This window comes from Ascaphus truei, chromosome 2, assembly GCF_040206685.1.
Source record: "Ascaphus truei isolate aAscTru1 chromosome 2, aAscTru1.hap1, whole genome shotgun sequence".
Taxonomy (NCBI): domain Eukaryota; kingdom Metazoa; phylum Chordata; class Amphibia; order Anura; family Ascaphidae; genus Ascaphus; species Ascaphus truei.
The window spans coordinates 65,841,649-65,862,443 of record NC_134484.1 but is presented as its reverse complement, the minus strand read 5'-3'; the positions used below and the strand labels follow the sequence as shown (position 1 = coordinate 65,862,443).

Here is a 20,795-nt window from a genome sequence, read left to right as displayed (position 1 = left end):
TGGGCACATAAGTGTTTACCAAATACAATAGCTAAATGAGTTTATGGTTAATATGGACACAATCTGATCCAGTAGAACATTGAAAAGCGACATATAATGTTTATATTTGTGTGAGTATAAACAGAATCATAAATCGCCAATGAACTCTTTTACTGCCCGTGGTTCACTTGGGTTCTAGGAGAGAGAACTTTTTGTGACAAATATTTTAGGGAGAGCACGGTTAAGTGTTTGAGGAGACCACAATGGTTGCTTTGTAATGCTTTGCAGGCTTTTTCAACCCAGATAAAGTAAAATCTATTAATTAAACTCTGCCTCCTAAATGGGAATGATGAAGATATGACAGGGCTTGGGATGTACTGAGTCTTCCAAGATCTGGATAGGAACTCTGTTAATTATTTTAATATTTTTCTGTTAAACTGATTTGACTGTGGCTATAAAAATCCCCCAACCACAATTTCCAGTTGTCATTGGTTCTGATTCATGTCTATCCCATTCTTCACTGGTGCTAAATTACTTTTTACCAGATGCCAGCTACTTGTGAATTGAACCGTGATACTTTCTGTGGTGCACATTACGTGATGTCCAGGAGCCATTTCCAAAATATTCCCTCAAAGACTCTTACCTTGAATTGAATTTCTGCTGACATTGACAAACTGTGCACTATGCACTCTGGTGACCAGAGCAGACTAATGGATATTGCAGCACGAGTACTCCGCTTGAACTTGTATGAGTGCATACATATACTACCCTACTTTAGGTTTGATGGATAGTAAAGTCTGATTTCAGAAGGTCATTTGGAATCAGCTTTGTGTTTCGAGTTTTTTGGAACATTGCGTGTATTTTCTTTAGGAGTTTTTACATTTTCTCAAGTGAGAATTGACTGAGGTTAGCACCAGGACAAATTGTTTCTTTTACAGAAGGGCTTAAACATTTCTGTGTACAAATTATATAATGTACAATAATTAAGAGCTAGATGAACAAATTAAAGAGAAACTAGTTCTCAGGAGATAGGGACCACTTGAACCCACCAATTCTCCCTCTTTTCAAGATCACTAGCGGAATTGGGTCCGGCTGTCCCCTAAATACTGGTACAACCTGTCGGCATTACAAAATGTGTTTCTTCAGGCAAAATAATAGAAGTTAATGCATGAGTACCAAATTAATGGCCATAGTTTGTGCGTCTCAATTGATGGTCTTAAAGCAGCAATTCTCTCTACTCATTTTATTTTCTGTTTCTTTTTTTCCCATTATTCAAACCGGACAGTCCTCTGGCTATGAACGGTGACATTTTTATTTCTCGGTTCTGTATGGTTTCCGAGATGTTGACCATTTTTGTTACTGCCGTTTTCTTTCCCATTTGCCAAATAAAGGTGTCCACCATTTTGGGAAGTTGCAACGTCATCGGGAGGATGACATTTGCTGTTTTTCTATTGGATGAGCCCAGTGGCCATCTTTGTATATCCCGGAAGATCATTGAAAACTAAAACATTTAGGTAACTTGTGAACCGGGGAGCTACAAATAACACAGGTCATCTCTGGGTGACCTTGTGGATCAAATTCTATTCACAAAAACCAACATGAAAAATAGGGAGGATTGCTGCTTTAATTTTCCAGTTGCAAGTCTCTTACTATCAAAGTAGCGTCAACTCAAAGCCCTTTCCACCATCGAAACAATGTATTCATTATTTTATATTTTATGTGGACACGTTCAACACACAGCAGGATCCTTAATAGATGAATGGCAGAATAAGCATCACATTAATATCCAGGCACTTTCGGTGGTTAGTTGGAAAGGGAAAACTGTGCATGTGTTGGTGTATCCATGATCTCACTGTAGTGTTTGGGGTTTCATATGGTATAATGGGTCTAATGACTAGATGAAGAACCACAACGTTGGTTTAGCTGTGCGGCTGATGGAAAGAGAGTATGTGCCTTTAGCTTTTTTTTTCTTTTTAGTATCAGTGATTTTTTTTTTAAATTTAATGTATGTTAAAGGGGTAATTCCTCCTAGTACCAAAGTGAACTAATTCCAGTAATATGTTTTTAAGGGGTCTCATCTGGGTGATTAATTTGCTTTTTATTTATCCAAATCTGATACCTAAAAGTATTTTTCATTTATTTTTTTTGAAGTGAGATTGGGAAGGCGTTTCATTGTTTCCTGGCTACTTCCTTTTGTGTAATGTCCCTGTGTGCTCAGCAAGCACTTGTATTATTATTATCTTGTTTGTATGGTGCCAACATATGTTGCAGCGCAGTACAATGTGGGAGGGAGGAAAATCACATTGCTTGACAAAAGAGAACAGATATGTTCAGACAAACTGAGACACTAGGAAGGAAGTCCCCACCTCCCATTAACTTTATTGGTTCTCTGATAAGGACGAGGTTGGGTAAGGGTAAAGAAGGATACAGATGTAGAAAAGTTTAATGTCCTCGCTGCCACTGTAACGGCACCAAAGCATTAACGCTGCGGTGTCCCCCATTGACAAGCATGGACCATCCCCCACAGCAGGAGGCAGTAAGTTTAGCTACAACTTTGTATATGTGTGTATATACATGTGTGTGTATATATATATATATATATATATATATGTGTGTGTGTGTATATATATATATATCCTAAATAATGTGTGGTGAAGACCTATCCAAGTCTTAAATTGCAAAGCCAGTACAACCAACCTCACACTGATGAGACCCACAAGGTTGAAACAATCTGTCTGTGAGTGGGTTTACTGGCTTTGCATCTCATCCCAGGATGTGTTTAAAACAGCGATCATTGGTTTAAGGGTTCCATGTAATAATGGAGGTAAGACACAACGTGGCACTGTGTGCTCATTTGCATGTAATTTCCCAGAATCCCTTGCTTCAGTGGAAGCACTGTATGCTAGGTGATAATGGCGAAAAGCAGGGTTGCAGACCTGTCTAAGGCCCGCACCATGGTGCCTTTGCCCGCACGAAGGCTGTGAAGTCACCCGCATGTAATGGGTACTTTCCCTGGCCATGGACGACGGGCCGTGGTGGGCATTCCTAGGGGCATGCCTATGGTGGTTCGCCCTCAGTGGACGAACCGCTCACGTGCCCTCCGTGTCGCTCCAAGAAATCAATTTCAACTGATATCTTGCGCAACGCGTGCCCCCTCCTGCCTCTGGCCACGTGCACCCATGCGGTCTATGGGCGCGATCAATGCCTTAAGGCAATTTGATCGCGCCCCGCGTGGACGCCTCCTCCCCCTCCTACACCATGGACTCAGCCTAAGACACATGAATGTGCTCACAAGTAATATTTTTTTTTTTTATGAGCGATCACATTCATACCAGCATCGAACAGTATAGGACTTTATAGGCGTTTACAGTTTATTCCTCTTGATACACAGCGAGGTTAAAGCAGCAGTCTGTGCTGATCACCATGTTTTTTACTTTTAAAGATCTCCACTCTCTTGCCCTTTTTAGGGGATGTTTTTATTTTTTAAATCCGATGCTTGTTCAGGAGATGAGCAGTTGAAATATTAAGTGTCCTGGAGGTCAAGATGGATACCTCCCCAGTGCTCCCTGCAGTGCCTAGGATACCATAGTAACAACACTAACAAACACACAAAAATAGAGCAGGAAATGCTTAAGGGGCAAAATCTGAGTATTATTAGTTCATTTCATATATGTTTTTTGGTGGTGTGGTGTGGTGGGGGGGGGGGGAGATTTGCTGCTTTCACCGATAGGGCAGGGGTTCTTGACAGCGCCAGAGTGCCACGAACATCCGTCATGTCACATGATGCAACCATGCCCCGGATGCCAGAAACTGAAGTGACCGGGGGGTCCACTTGGATTTCCATGGGGCAGGACAGCAAGTGCCATGTATACCATTCGGGCACTGCAAGGGTTAATTTTTTGCCCAAGGTTTAACGAGAGTATAAGGGGCTGGAATCCATTTGACGAACTTGCATATTTAAGACCAACACCTTAGCTGTGACAAACATACCCCTTCCACTTATAAATATGACATTATCATAATCGTGTGGTTATTGTCATATCTTTATATATATAAAAAAAGATGCTACCAACATGCAGAGTTAAGGAGTTACCTTGCCAAAAAAATGTGAGAAAAGGTAGATGACAAAATGAAACATTTGTAGCGATCCAGAAAGCACGTCACTTTAATTCCAAGAAAAAGCAAACCTCCCATCTGCATACATTTCACATTTTCACTCTATTTTCATTTATATGGAAAGATTACTCATGCTTAATGATGAGATCTGCTATAGCTGTGCTCGGTAATTTCCAGCTGTAACGCATAATTTATTGCCGTGCTGATATTAATAAAAACAGAAGCAAGGAAACGCACCTGCACCAAACTATACCTACAGGACTAGTGGCTGGTATTAGAAAAAAAATACTATTTCGCTAGGAACATATTACCCACTGTTTGTGTGTGTGTGTAGCCTTGACAACATGCTGAGCTGCTAGATAGATATGGGAATCTATGCGCACAAGACTCCGTGGATAGAAATGACATAACTTCTTTGCAGTTGAAATGGACCCTACATGTAAAAAAAAAATTGCTGAAATAATTGCTGTATTTGGTAATTTAGTAGGTATATTGTATAAGTATTGAAATATATATATGTATATATATATTTTTTTTAAATTGTGTAGATTTTCAAGATTTCTTGATACAGTATGTATAGTATAAAATACTTAGTAGTGTGCGTGTGCGTGCGTGCATGTGTGTGTGTACACGTACGTTTTAAGTTATGGTGGGTGAAAAAGGCAACAAGAAACCACAGTGTTACATATAGCAAATAAAAAGATCACTCGTGTGCACATTCACATGTCTTAGGCAGGTCTGCAACCCTGCCTTTCACCATTATCAACCAGCATACAGTGCTTCCACTGCAGCAAGGGATTCTGGGAAATGACATGCAAATGAGCACACCGTGTCACCTTTTGCCTGAAAAACCATTGTTACATGGAGCCCATATAAGCTATTGCTTGCTGTTATCACAGCTTTAAAGCACAGCATGGGAATCAGATGCAGAGCCAGAGAAACCACTCACAGACATGTTTCAACCTTAATGGGTCTCATCAGTGTGAAGTTGGTTGTACTGGCTTTGCAATTTTCAAGACTGTAGGGTTTACCATCACGTAACCTGGTTCAATTCCCAGTGTCTGCTCCTTGTGACCTTGGGTAAGTCACTGTATCTCCCTGTGCCTCAGGCACGAAAAACATAGATTGTAAGCTCCACGGGGCAGGGACCTGTGCCTGCAAAATGTCTCTCTAAAGCGCTACGTAAAACTAGCAGCGCTATACAAGAACATGCTATTATTATTATTACAGTATGTCACAGTTCTTTCCGTTGTGATATTTTGGGCTGTTTATTTTTATTTATTTATTTATAAAATGTTTTACCAGGAACTGATACATTGAGTTGCCTCTCGTTTTCAAGTATGTCCTGGGCACAGAGTTATGCTAACGATACATGGTTACATTAAAACACCAGAGGTTATACATTCAATTCACAGACATTTCATGGACAGTTAGGGTTGGAAAATGGGTACATGGGATTAAAGGGCTGGTGAGTTTCAGGTTGAAATAGAGCAGCGGTAACATCACCTAACATCACCTAACATCACCTAACATCAGCAAACGGCTCACACCCTTTAGCTGTGCCAAAAGCTGTCCACCTTTGGGGCGACGCAGACTGAAGGGGTTCAGATTGAAAATGTTTATGGTATACTGTGCCAACATTTCTACCAAACCCAGTGGAAACTCTGTAATATAGAGAATTGCATTTAAATGTTGTGTTCTCGGGGGCAACAATGTCATTTGCTACATCTACAGTATACCTGTATTAAAATATGACAAAACAATAATTACCACTAGAAATGACAGAAATTCTGTTTATCTAAAACATGGGATTAATTACAGTGTTGCTGTTTTTTGGAAGTTACAGTACCTTGTACCTTCATTTTCATATAATGATTTCATGTCTCATGAACGGTAAACTGTTTATCAATTATCCCGACTTTTTTCCATAGCTGTAGAAGGGTCGGTGCTTGTTAACAGATATATGCACTTACTCAAGCATAAGATTTTTATTCTGACCAATCTGTCAAATTACATGTGACATTGCTGGATTACTGTTCATTAGCAAAAAAAGGCTGAGATACCATGTTTTCATTAGTCCATAAAAAGGGGTTTTGAAGCAGCCCAGGAATGTATCTTGCCTACTAAATTGTCGACAATATTTAGTCACTTTTTTTTAATAAATAATATGGATCAAACGTTGCTCCCCAGAGTATTAGCTTTGGGTAAGCGCTTTTGCTTGGGGGGTAGTAATTGCTATTACATGTTAAAATGGGTTGATTACGTTCAGCCTTTGATCATGTGTAATGTGATTTCATTTGCTTAACAAAACATTCCTAGGGAATGCCATGCGGTACAGCAACCAACTTTGTTTTGAAAAGGAACTAATAATTAGCTTTCTACCTATTTTGACACATTTAATGTGTTGCACTTAAAGTGCTTTATTTAAAGATTTTTGTAGGATCTAAGCAACTGGAAGGTGGGATGTGTCTCAGACCCCTACAAGTACGACTAGATGTAAAAAAAAAAGCACCAATGCGTATTAATGAGCATGTACTGTATGGTAAAAACTCATTCTCCATCTTTTTACTGTAGATATGCAATGATTTTTGCGTACATGAGCTGGCGATGTTAAAGATGAAAACCTGTCTATGCAGGATTTTCTTTAATAGCGTATGTTGATAAAGGAGACCACCCAGAATACCAGGGTGGTCTTCTTTATTTAAAATCAAACTCCCGTTTTGAAATATTTACCTTGAAAAGTTTGTGGTCGCAGGACCTCTTCTTACGCCCTGGTATGCATTGGATTATCCAGTGGGTTCCAAGTCCCAAGTTTCACTGCCAGCAATAGTCTGGCAACCACTTTATTATACTGTAGCACATCTCTAGGGCACTTTATCATACCTACCAGGTAAAAAGGTGTAAAGCATGTTTTAATATATATATATATATATATATATATATATATATATATATATATATGTATATACAGTATATATATATATATGTATATATATATATGTATATATGTATGTATGTATATATATATATATATATATATATATATATATATATATATATATATATATATATATATATATATATGTATACGTATATATGTATGTATATATATACATATATATGTATGTATATATATATAAATATATATACAGTATACACATACATATATATATATATATATACACACACACACACACACACACACACACACACACACACACACACACACACACATACACACACACACACAGATATATATCTAGATATATAGATAACAGTTGCCTGGAAATGGTAAAACGATATGGGGTAGATGGAGGAGGAACGTTCTTGGTCTGAGCTGCTTCTGAAGGAATTAACCAGTTCCAGGAAATTTCTAATAGACTAAAAGCAGAAGAGCATGCCTAATAGCGTAATGCAATTTATTACATATATTGGTTGTTGAAACCATAAATACGCACTCATGTGTAGGTGATAAAATCGCAGTATGAATAACCTGGTGGAGGTGGTGGTAGATGAGTCTCAAGGTGCAGGTGGGAGAGCAGGATGGTAAGTCACCAGCGGAGTCCGAAGTTCGAATGACGAGTTCATCCCAGATGGAAATGTCAGTGGGACGACACCAGGTTCCACCGCAGGACCCTGGTTGGAATCCTGAGTTCATCGTCCGGCTCTTGCAAATGCAAACCAACAAACCGCCTGTATCTCTGTTCAGTCTGCGTAACTGGGAAGGGGATAGCCACAGCATGTTGTGCTGACGAGACTAGAGGAGCATGTCCAATAGAAGAAACCCTGCACGATTCATCACAATGGTAGCGACTTCCTCAGGGGATAACCTTTTTACTCCGGTTTCAAACACGTCTTGGAGCTGCATGGGAAGCAGTTTGATTAAAGTTGCTTTATTAGGGCTTTAGGCTTACTTTTAAAATAATGTATCATTATAAATTCAGAACAGGTGGTTAACCTCTTGAATGCAGTATTTGTATTACAATGCTTTTTTTGGATATTATAATTTTTTTAACAGAATTGTAGCTGGGGTTTTTTGTGTACTGTAGTTGAATTGCTCTATTTTAAGCTCCAGGGCTGCCTGGGTTTACCCGATACTTAGTTTTAGCTGTCGTTCTGCTCCCTCCTTCCTAGGGAAACAAAATGGCCACATAGGAAGCCGCAACAAAGATGACTACCGGCCCCATGTTTGAAAACATAAAGTGCACGTAAATCTGTGTAAGGTTGTCCGTAACCGTGCTGGGGTCGCTGAAGCTTTAAATAGAGCTGTTAAGATCATGAGAACGCCCTGGTTCCAATCCTGTTAAAAATACACTTCCATTTTTTGGGCCGATTGCGGTTTTAGGCCGGTCTTGCTTTCACTGTCACGCGTATATGGTAAATGTTCCCAAAAAACTGCAGGTGTTCTCCAAAACATTGGAGTTTGTGCTGAGTTGGTCTTTGAAACATGTAACAGTATTATACTGTAGTGTGAATGTGTGGGAACGATTGCACTGTGCACTAGGTAAATATTCTTAGAAATTATTGATTTATTCATTTTTTTTATTCTGTAAAACGTTATACCTTTAGATTTCCTGATCACACGTACTTGCAATACCTTTGGATATAATAACTTCAGACCTTTAACAGCTCAGTGTAATACAGATGTGGTCTTTGGCTTCTATCAGCCTCCAAGGATGCTCCGTGGGTAGTCCGCTCCCTTTCTGCGGGGAAATTTGTGCCTCTCCGCGGCGTGCTGTCCTCCGCTATGGCTTTTAAACTTACCTGCGAATCGCGCGCAAAATTTGAATGTGCGCGGGAGGGGAAGCCGTGCGGGAGCCGCGAGGCAACAGCGCCATAACGCAGGGCTCCATCTGTATGTGTACATTTAGACAATTGTCTTAGTATAACAAATGCATGTCTGTTGTTGCCTGAAGGAAATATGCTGTACAATCACAGGGTCCTCAGTGTACTGTAGCAGGGGCATGTTTACGAATGTCTTACTGTAATAAGTGCACGTTATCCCTAATTTTTGTTTACAGTTGCTGAATGGTAATAAGGGAACATGTTTACAGCATCTTTAATAATATCATTCGTAGATCTGTTTATAACATGTTTATAATGAGATCAGATAGACTTTATCTTGATGGTTTGTTTCTCTTTGCCTGGTAGAATCACGCCCTCTGTCTGTGCCTGCTAAAGTCCTGCAGTCCTCTGGAGAAGGCAGTAGAACGTCTGAGGAGAGAATGAAAGAATTTATTGGAGTTGTTTGGAATGCAGTTAGGCGTCTTACACTGCAGGTAAGATCATAGACGAAGCAAAAGAGCAAAGATGTTGCCTGCATTTACTCTGAAGTAAAATAACCTGGATCCTTAAAATGACACCAAAAGAAGGGGCTTAATGTGCATGCAATATTTGACATAAAATATTGTGTACATACAGAGATGTATAAAGAAAAAAAAGTGATATTTCTTCTAAATACAATTTCACATGAATTTCAGGTTGTGTCGAAGTCAATTTCTGAACAGCAGCTTCAACAAAAATTTAGTGAACAGATATCACACTATTTTCTGTTTTAGTGCTCTGGATTATCGGATCTTAAACTGTAGTCCCCATTGTGCAAACAATTCATTTCAGAAAGTTCTCCCCTGCAGTCTATGTAGTTTTCTGTCATGGTTTGCACGTCAGTGCAGAAGTTTGGTTAGTGACATGCTGCTTCTCAGACATTGGTCCATTACTTTTGATAAATATATATAGTGTATTTGTTATTATATGGTGGTACTCCATACCATTATTGACATGGGACTAAAAATGAAAACCCTGAGAAACCGCTAATCTAGAGGCAGGCTGTTTGAGACTATTTATATCTAGATGGGGAGAATGGTGTAGTGATCTCCTGTTGCTAGAGCAGGCTCTATCATCTGCCGTAATGGATCTCAGTGAAGAAGCAAAAGGTGTTTGTTCCTAATCTCATTATCATACTGTATGTGCAGAGCATAACCTCTGATATTACCATAGGCAACTACTGTACCTATCACATATTCCAATTATAAAATCAGATGTTTTATTATTTATAATTATTTTTTATGGTTGGTTATTTGAGTTTTGAGTCTCAATTTGCTGGAGTCTTGGGGGTTGGTGATAGTAGTTATCGACGTTGGGGAACTTTTGAGCCACCTTATTTCATAATAATAATAATAATAATAATAATAACAACACTTTTTCTTATATTACACACAGTGTAAACATTGCTGCACAAAGCATTTCTCAGGCACAGTGATTATATGCCCTGTAGAGTTTACAATCTAATTTGGATGCCTGAGAATCAGTGAGATAAGTAATTTGCCCAAGCACACAAGGAGTTGACTGTGGAATTTCCACCAGGTTCAACTGCTTCAAAGGCAGTGACATCATCACTGAGCTGGTCCTCCTGTCTTTCAGTCCCCCATTCCCCCAGTCCTTCAGTCCCCCAGTCCTTCAGTCCCCCAGTCCTTCAGTCCCCCAGTCCTTCAGTCCCCCAGTCCTTCAGTCCCCCAGTCCTTCAGTCCCCCAGTCCTTCAGTCCCCCAGTCCTTCAGTCCCCCAGTCCTTCAGTCCCCCAGTCCTTTAGTCCTCCAGTCCTTCAGTCCTCCAGTCCCCCAGACCCCCAGTGCTTCAGTCCTCCAGTCCTTCAGTCCCCCAGACCCCCAGTCCTTCAGTCCCCCAGTCCTTCAGTCCCCCAGTCCTTCAGTCAACCAGACCTTCAGTCCTCCAGTCCTTCAGTCCTCCAGTCCCCCAGACCCCCAGTGCTTCAGTCCTCCAGTCCTTCAGTCCCCCAGACCCCCAGTCCTTCAGTCCTCCAGTCCTTCAGTCCCCCAGTCCTTTAGTCCTCCAGTCCTTCAGTCCTCCAGTCCCCCAGACCCCCAGTGCTTCAGTCCTCCAGTCCTTCAGTCCCCCAGACCCCCAGTCCTTCAGTCCTCCAGTCCTTCAGTCCCCCAGTCCTTTAGTCCTCCAGTCCTTCAGTCCTCCAGTCCCCCAGACCCCCAGTCCTCCAGTCCTTCATTGGATATAGAAATCCCTAATTTGCAAACAAAACAAAAAAAACAATTCTTAAGGTAGGTCAATTTTCTTTTCATTTGGAATTCAAACATATATGAATCCTCAGATATTTCTTACAGCAGTGTGTGGTTTTATTTATTTAATATGATCTTTCTTGTATAATAGAAGCACTGACTTGTTTACAACTTCTGCGATGTAAGGAAGTAACTATATGACAGATCAGATATCTCTGCACAGTAGCCCAAGTAAAGAACTTGACCTGAGCAAATGTATACTCACTCCTATTTTGAGTGTGTCTATGCATATATAGATACATCCTGACCGTCTTTGTGATAGGTTGTCCTAAGGATTCCTAGCTGGTACCACAAATCTAATTTTGGTTTGGAAACTTATTAGGGCTCCCTGATTTGAAATTCATGTTTGGAATCAACTGTAATTTAAAAAAATGTTTTTTTAAGCCACCGTGAAAAGGATATAAAGCGTCTATGTTACAGCTAAACATTAAGGGCTCTATTCACAGGAAATATTATGCACCTATGCCTTGCCCGCAAGTTAGCATAACAGATTTCTAGACTATACTGATATTCACTAAAAACTTGGCTCAGGTTAAGGAATCGTGTTTTGATAGAGAAAAACAGGATGCAACTTTAATTATAATATACAGTCTTGTTCATATGATTTAAAGAGACTAATCTTTTCCCTTAATCTACAGAACCTGTTTTATGGTTATTAAACATAGCAAAGGTACGTTTTCTTAACTTACTTGAGTTCCATGATCTCAGTCCAACAAGAATTACGGGCATGAGAGTTTTTGGAATTCTGGCCTTGGAATTCCGCCATTCACTCCCACAAGTAATACTTTCAGTTAACCACAAGAAAAGTATTGGTTGCTATTGTGTGATTCTTTAAGACTGTTTATTAGGTTTTTCACTCTTTCAGGGCTAAGGAGGACTGAAATGCATGGCATGCAGTGGGAAATTACAGTAATAATGAATTAGATCTTTTAAGATTTAAAAAAAAAGTGACGAGACCCTCCACCGTACAGTGTACAGCAAATAAAAATACCACTTGTGGTGCATTTGCACATCTCAGACAGGTCTGCAACCTGCACTTTCCCCATTATTGTTTAGCAGACAGTGCTTCCACTGCAGCCAGGGGTTATGGGTAATGACATGCAAATGAGCACAGTATCTCTTTTTACTTATCCATTTTAACATGGATTCCTATGAGCTTATTCCAGCCATATTACACAGCTTTTCAGCACAGCCTGGGTTAAAGAAGTGCATAGTCAGTAAACCCACCCACACACAGCTATTTCGACATTTTGGGGCTCATCCCTGCGAGGTTGGTTGCTTTTTTAATGTCTGATTTTACCCACTTACCAGCTTCACGTTGCAGAGCCAGCAACCAACCTCGCATGGATGAGACCCAAAAAGTCGAAACAGCTGTCTGTGAGTAGGTTTTACTGACTGTGCACTTCTTTAACCCAGGCTGTGCTGATAATCTGTGTAATACGACTGGAATTAGCTCATAGGGGTCCATGTTAAAATGGATGAGAAGTAAAGGGTGACACACTGTGCTCATTTGCATGTCATTACCCAGAATCCCTGGCTGCAGTGGAAGCACTCTTTACTAAGCGATAATGGGGAAACACAGGGATGCAAATGTAACTGTGTTTGTAACCATGTATTATTTGTCTTAACTCTATGTCCAAGACATACTGTACTTGAAAACGAGAGGTAACTCAATGTTTTACTTCCTGGTAAAACATATTAGAAATACCACTTGTGGTGCATTTTATTTATATTTGTATATAACTGAAGAAGTGGTTGTGTTATGTTCCGTGTGTTCAATCTCTGTGGTTTAAAAAAAGCAAACTGGATAAATATTTTCAAATCGTTTTTATGTTTTTTGGGGGGGGGGGGGGGTTCCTGGTAGTCAGATGCAAGATTTTTACCTGATCTGTTTTGTGATCAGTTCTATTCCTCTCGATTTGCTATAGGTTGAGCAGTGTGTGTGTTCTCACTCTCTGGAACTGAGCGGGGCAACGTCTTCATGCTTCATTAACAAATAGGAAGTTATGCAATCTAAGTTGGGCCACTTAATCATAGTTTTTGATAATGTGTTTCTTTTTTAAAAATTAGTGTAACCATTAACTCAGCCCATTGGAATGTGTAACCCCTTTACACTTGAGGCTTATAAAACTTTCCTATACGTCCATGTGCGAAGTGGGCAAAAACAAATGGTTGCACAGGAGTGTGAAACCTCAGCAGCTTTTATTCAGCAGCCAAAAAAAATGGGTGTTTGAAAGCAAAATAGTTCTTACAAACAGATGGTAACTACACAGATCTAGTCTACTATTATTGCCATTAGCTTCACTGCCTCTGAGGTGTGCTAATATATACCTCAGCTTGTAGTCTTTTGTCTCTTTTATTAAGACATCATGTCCTGTCAGTGAGCTGATTTCCCGCTGATTTCTCCCTGCTGATTTCTCTCTGCCGCTTACATTCACATCTGATTGGATCCATTCCTGAATTAGCAGAAACATCTGGGGACCGGCATTTGCCCATCTTCTATATCTTGAGTACTCCGTAGTGCTCTGGTCTTGTACTCTAACCGTGTAGATGCATCCAATGAACATAACATGGGATACATCTGGTGACAGGCGCTTACGTTTTGCGTGCAACCAGCAACGGTTTTGGGCCTCCTGCCCCTTCAGGCTTACAATCCAATGGATGCCGTTTCCATTATAAGCACCAGGGCCACTAACAGAAATCGTGGGGCCCAGGACAAACATTTTAAGCAGGGGCTCACCCCGTCCCCCGTGTTGGCGGTATTGCGAGCCGCCCCCCATTTCACACCTCACAAGCCCCCTCTCTTCCCCCCCCCCCTTTCCCATGTATTTTTCTCCCTTCCGTCTCACCCCTTCTCACTCTCCTGCCTCGCATGTATTTCTCTCACTTCCGTCTCACCCCTTCTCACTCTCCTGCCTCGCATGTATTTCCCTCCCCTGTGTCTCTTACTCCCTCTTTTCCTCACTCACCCCCTCTCTCCTCTTCCTCTGTCAATTACCCCACGCTCCCTCATTCCCTCCCCCACACACAATTCCCCCCACAAGATATATACCAAAAAACTTCCCACTCCCAATACAAAAAACTTCCCATCCCCAAATATATACAAAAAAATCCCCACCCCCCAAATATATACAACCTCCCCCACCCCCCAAGTGCATACAAAAGACCCACCTACCCAATACATATTTAAAAAATACATATAATAACCCCCCATAGATACATACACACATACTGTACAGATATGCACATGCATGCACACACACACACACCATATAAAAAAACAACCCTCCCAATACATATAAAAATTCCCCCAATACATATAAAAATTCCCACAAGCCCCCCAATATATATAAAAATTCCCACAAGCCCCCCAATACATATAAAAATTCCCACAAGCCCCCCAATACATATAAAAATTCCCACAAGCCCCCCAATACATATAAAAATTCCCACAAGCCCCCCAATACATATAATTCCCACAAGCCCCCAAAAACATATAACAATTCGCCCAAGCCCCCAATACATAACAATTCACCCAATATATATAAAAATACCTCCAAGCCCCCAATACATATAAAAATACCCCCAAACCCCCCAATACATATAAAAATACCCCAAGACATGCACAAATACACACTTGCCTTGGGTCATGGCAGGGGTCCGCTGGCTGGGGGGGCGGCGGCCGGTGCTGCACATTTCCCCCGACCTGTGGCCGGGCCCTGCTGCCGGTTGTGGCCGGGCCCTGGCTCTCAGCTGCCTGCATGACCTCTGTCCCACATCGCCAAGCTGCCACTGCAGACGCGCTGACATCCGTGCGCACACGCCGGAAGCTGGGCCAAGCTTACTTTTGGTGCGCTGACGTCAAAGCATGGTTGTGCGCCGGCAGTGGAAGCTTGGCGACGTGGGAAGGACCGGGGGTAGGGGGTGACGGGGTCGCGGTCGTGACGTCACCCGGGAGGTTCACCCTCATTGGCTGAACTGCTGTGGGGCGTGGCCTAGCGCTGCGCAAATCCAGCTCTTGGTATAGCCCAATTTCCTCAGAGTGATCAATGTTTATGGTAAAATTGTCAAGAGAATTGGCATTTGGGCTCCACAATACACAAGATTCTCACATAGAATTAGTTTTACATTGGCATTCTATAATTTACTCATCCCCATCAAGTGATGACTTGTCATAAGTAAGACAATTGTACGTAATTACCTTGCTAGGCTCATGAAGGACACCACATACATCTTGTTAGCAGGTGTAGGGCACTGGGCATTGTTTTTGGACATACTCCTTACTGGCTGGTGGCGTTACCTTTCCATTCCACATCTCTTTTCCCCAAATATTTTGGCTACATTTTTCTCATATCACATTTTGTAGCATTTGTTGTGAAACCTGCCACTCACATAATTAAGCACCACATGAATTGTATGTAAATGACATCACCAATTATAGGTGTAAATGATTACTGTATGTCATGAAGAGGAGGCTAGAGACTGCATGACAACTTACTGTAAAAGATGTAGCTGTAGCTTATTAAAGCTCCACCTAGCACAAAAACAATGCCCTAACATCTTTATTGAATGGTTAAACATGGATAAATAATGTGGTTTCCAATAATATCATCAGATATCTATAGATATATTTTAATAATCATACTTTGAAGGTTATTGTGTAAACATTAACAGAAAAGTTTAAAGGCTGAAAATGTCTCTACCTGCTTCTTTAAGTCTAATGTCATTTCCACAAAAGCCAAACTGTGTGTCTAAAAAGACATTTAGTTAAGTAAGCCTATAACCTTATTACCGTGTTTGTGAAATCTTTTTAAGAAAAAAATATTTGGAACTAAAATAGGCTCGACACAATCTATCACCCTCTTTCTCTTATAATATTCAATGTCAATTATCTGTATATTTTCTGTCTCGGTTCAAAACAATGAAATCTTTCTTAATTATATGTAACTTCTATGAAAGTTATAAGAGCTTTTGCTTAGCTGAAGGAAGTGACCGAGTCGGGCTAGGCCTGATTTAAAATATATATCATTTGGCCTTTCTTACTGCTACCATCCAGCAGTTGAGGTGCTTCACTGAAATTTGAGGTGCGACTTTCCTGGGCATGACAGTGATTGGGAGAGTCACATCCCAAATTTGGTAATGATTGCACCTTCCCTTCCTTTGTCTTTTCTTTCTCTCATTCTCTTATTCCCCCCCCTCCCCCCCCCCCCCGCTTTCGCTCCTCCTCCTACTTCTCCTAAAGCCATATTTCAGAGACTGGGTTACAGCAAATGTCCTTTTGCAATCTAACCCTATTAGCAAAATGCTGACGACTATTTTGCTTATTTTCAAGCAATGCATAATTTCTTAAAAATTATGAAATGTAAAAATGTCACTGAACATGTTGTGAACCACTTTGAGACATTTAGACTTCTCCACTTTCCAGCTCTTGACACACCATAAAGAATAAACAGAATGAAGAGGGCATTCCTATAAAAGGTGAAGGAAAGACCCGGCTTTAGATTCTAACACCGCATGTAACATTGTAATTGTTTTTTTTAAGGAAGACGGAATTAGTGTTTTCACCATGACCAGCAAATTATGGGAGAGTAGTGTCATGGAGTTTCAAATGATGGAGTCACTCAAGAGGCGTCCAATAGAAGTGTTAAATGGTGAGAATGTTTACAGTACATCTGATTCATGATTGATATTGGAGTGACCAACATTGCTAAATATGCCTAGAAAATGATGTTGCATTGGTACCTCATCTCTTCCATAATGCCCGATTCATATTTTTAAGCTCGTCAGACTGGTTTTGGTGTGGTCGCACACAAACGGGCACTATGATTCATGTGTTATGATCATGCTCATTATTCACTTCTGGCAAATGGTTCTTACAGTCAAGTGTATTGTCTGGTTACAGTCATTGGCATATCCATGGCTGGCACTCCTGGATGCCCTTCTCCTAAAATATATAAAGTGAGAAATAGGTTACTTACTCAGCTCTTAACAGCTGCCAGATGGCCAACAGCAATGCTTTGAAATCTCGCTCCACCTCATAACGGGATGTTTTGGTTCGTTAAATTTTCAACTCTATACTCCCTTTGGTTGGCATACATGGATCCACATGGATCATTAAAGGGACTTGGCAACATCTATGCATAAACATAACGCAACATAGTTGTTTCCCCTCTTTCATTCTATGGAGGGACGTCTGCATGTAGGATGATGTAAAGACGAAGATAATATATGTATAGGTGTTTATACAGTAAATATGTGTGTGTGTATATCCCTGTAGGAGACGAGTGCAGAGGTATAACCAGGGAGACATAGATTTGGGGGAAATAAACATTGGCTTTTATTTAACCCGTATTTTCTTTTTTAAACTTATATTTTTATTAAGATTTTCAAACATAAATGGGAAGGGGAGGGGTACAGAAAAATAAGAGGGGAGGGAGAGGGGAACAACCATTTTGCATCAGAATTCTTACAATCGACAACAGTCACATTACATAGCTTACCACATTTTATAACATTTTATCAACGACATATCCTACACTCATCACTCCCAGATCCTCTATCCTATTTGGGGTCTTACCCCTATCCGACATCCCGGGGATCCCAGACTCTATAAAACTTCCTTGTTGTGTGATTCAAAAATGAGGTGAGTCTCTCCATTAATTGTACATCGTTAACCTTTCTAATGACCTCTCTTCTGGAGGGCGGCAGTGTCTTTTTCCAAGTTGCTGCCACCCCGCACCTAGCCGCCGTTAGTATATGCAAAATTAATTTAGCTGTGTGATGATTTACATCTTCCAAAGGCTTAGCCAAAATTACTAAAATTGGGTCTAGCGGAACCTTAATTCCTGTCAGATCTTCTAATAATTTAAAAACTGTCCTCCAATATGTCTGCATTACTGGGCAGAACCACCATATATGTGCTAAGTCCCCTATCTGTCCGCATCCCCTCCAACAGCTATCGGTCGCCTTAGGAAACATTTGCTTTAACCTTTTGGGAGTGTAATACCAGCATAATACAAATTGTAAATATTCTCTCTTGTAACTGTGCATATACTCTAGAGGTTTTACCCGCATTATCCCATGTATCTTCCCTGTCCTTTCTTGTTATTTCAGTCTGGAAATCCAGAGCCCACTGGTCCATATATTTGTGGGCCGGGGCATGCTTTTGGGGGATTAAACCTTGGTACCGGGATGAGATCAGACCTTTTTTATATATTTTTGTTTTGCATCAATCTTTGAATCGTGTGTATTTAGGGAATTCCTCCTCATAGAAACCCTGGCGCACAAAATGTCGGACATGCATATACAGTATTTAAACACCTCCGTCCGAGGTAAACCATATTTTCTCATCAATTCCTCAAACGACATCCTCTTATTAACGTTTTCTAAAAATCTTCCATTTCTAGAATTCATCTATGTCTCCAGGTTTCAAAGTCCCTACCTCGAAAACCCGGCAAAAACCCTGGATTACCAAATAGAGGCATAAATCTAGATGGAGTTGACATTACCGTATATTTCTTTTTTGCCAACTACCAGATTTCCAGAGTAAACCCAATTACCGCCAGCTCAGGCTGTCTCCCAAGCCCAGTCCTGGAGCTCGACCACAGCAAACTAGGCAGGCCAACCGGGTATTTAAGTGAGCTTTCCAGATCCACCCAAGCATAGGTCCCTCCTGGAGAGTGCCAATAAACCATTTGTTTCAAATGAGAGGCTATATAATATTTTAGGAAATTTGGAACTGCTAGACCCCCTCCTTCTTTAGAGTCCAGCATAACTGACCTGGCTATTCTCGGTTGTTTATATTTCCAAATAAATTACATCATTCGGTTTTGTATTTCTTTTATATTTGTATGTGGACACACAGATACCCAACAAGCTCTGAGAAACCCCAAACATTACCAGATAATATATATATATATATATATATATGTATATAAAAGTGTCAAAAGGAGTGCTAGTGGGCGTGGCTAAATGTATACAACAAAAAACAAACAAAGATGCCCAAAGCTACTTCCAATGTGACAAAAAATCACAGTGCAATACCTATATATTCTCTTGAAAAAGGGGTCATTTAGTTCAACCCTTTGGCCAAAGCGTCTTAAGCCTGCTAGCCAACTTCAAGGCATGACCGTTAGCAGGTCCTAACACTCCGAGTTAAAATTCTTATTTGTGCCTTGAAGTTGGCAAGGGTTAAACTAAATGACCCTTTTTCAAGAGAATATATAGGTATTGCACTGTGTATTTTTGTCACATTGGAAGTAGCTTTGGGCATCTTTGTTTGTTTTGTGTTGTATATATTTGTATGTAGAACAGATATTGGTAATGTTTGGAAATAATATAGAAGTCTGGAGAGGATATTCATCTTAACCGCGGTTATACGCCCTATCCAGGAGATATAGTGAGAATTCCAAGCTTTTAGATCCTTTCTAATTTTAGAAAAAAGTTTGGGATAGTTATATTTATATAATGAGTTGTAGTCCCTAGTATGGTACTGTATATCCCCAAATACTTCAGAAGGGTCTTTTTCCACCTATAGTCAAAATGTCGTTTAAGAACTTCGACCACCTTTTCCATTAACGTTAAATTTAGCACTTCCGATTTTCCCACAATAACTTTATAACCAGGCAACTAACTCCCCAAACCTCCGGAGAGCGGATTGTAAATTCGGGAGAGATGTTAATTGGTTAACTATAGTAAGGATAATATCATCTGCGAAAAGTGTTACAAACTATCACTTATCTTTTATATTAATCCCTTGGATGTTTGGGGAAGCTTTGATTGTAGCCGTAAGGAGTTCGATTGTCAAGGCAAAAAGAAGAGGAGAGAGGGGGTACCCCTGTCTAGTCCCGTTCTTAATTGTTATCAGATTCCTTCCCCGCCCCCCCCCCCCCCACCCCCTGGATCTTCAGGGTGGCCGTTGGCGTTTCCTAGAGGGCCCGCACCCCTTGTAAAAAATAAATAAATAAACCCTGAAAATCCAAATGCCTCCAATGTCTTATCTACAAAGTCCCATCTTGTCCTATCAAACACCTTCTCCGCATCCAGGCTCAACACTGCTTTCGTCTTAGATTTATGTATCTGATCCATCACATAAATAATTTTCCTTGTGTTATCCGACGCCTGGCATTCGCTTCCAAAACCTACTTGGTCATAGTGGATTAATCTATGGAGTATTGGGTTCAACCTTTTAGCCATGATTTTACTATACATTTTCAGATCCGAATTGAGCAAGGAGATTGGTCTGTAGCTACCACAACATTAGGGGTCCATACCCTCTTTAGGGATCACTACTATATTGGTTTTCGTCATCTGTGAAAGGATTTGTTTTCCGCTGAGAAAATCATTGCATAAATCTAGTAAACATGGCCCTAGGATTCCTATAACATTTTTATAGTACAAATTTGAGAAACAATCTGGGCCCGGTGCCTTTGATGGCTTCAATGAGCTAACCGCCCTTAATAACTCTCTGACAGTTTTCGGAGGTTACAATCTCTAAGATAGGCCTCAATCTGGGTCAGGTCCGGGACCTTAGCATTCAGAGTTTAATTGTCGAGATCGTACAGATCCATATAAAATTTAGCAAATTCCTCTGCTTTCTTTGAGGGGTTGT

General features: G+C 40.5%; 1 protein-coding gene across 6 annotated transcripts in view; it reads left to right on the top strand.

Annotated features, from left to right (window-relative positions):
* Positions 1-20,795, top strand: part of VPS13B (vacuolar protein sorting 13 homolog B) — a 1,123,013-nt gene that overhangs the window by 482,734 nt on the left and 619,484 nt on the right. For all 6 annotated transcript variants that reach the window (XM_075582636.1, XM_075582637.1, XM_075582642.1 and 3 more), the window contains exon 22: positions 9,247-9,374. In XM_075582636.1, the coding sequence (XP_075438751.1) occupies positions 9,247-9,374 (128 nt within the window). The remainder of the gene's footprint in view (positions 1-9,246; positions 9,375-20,795) is intronic.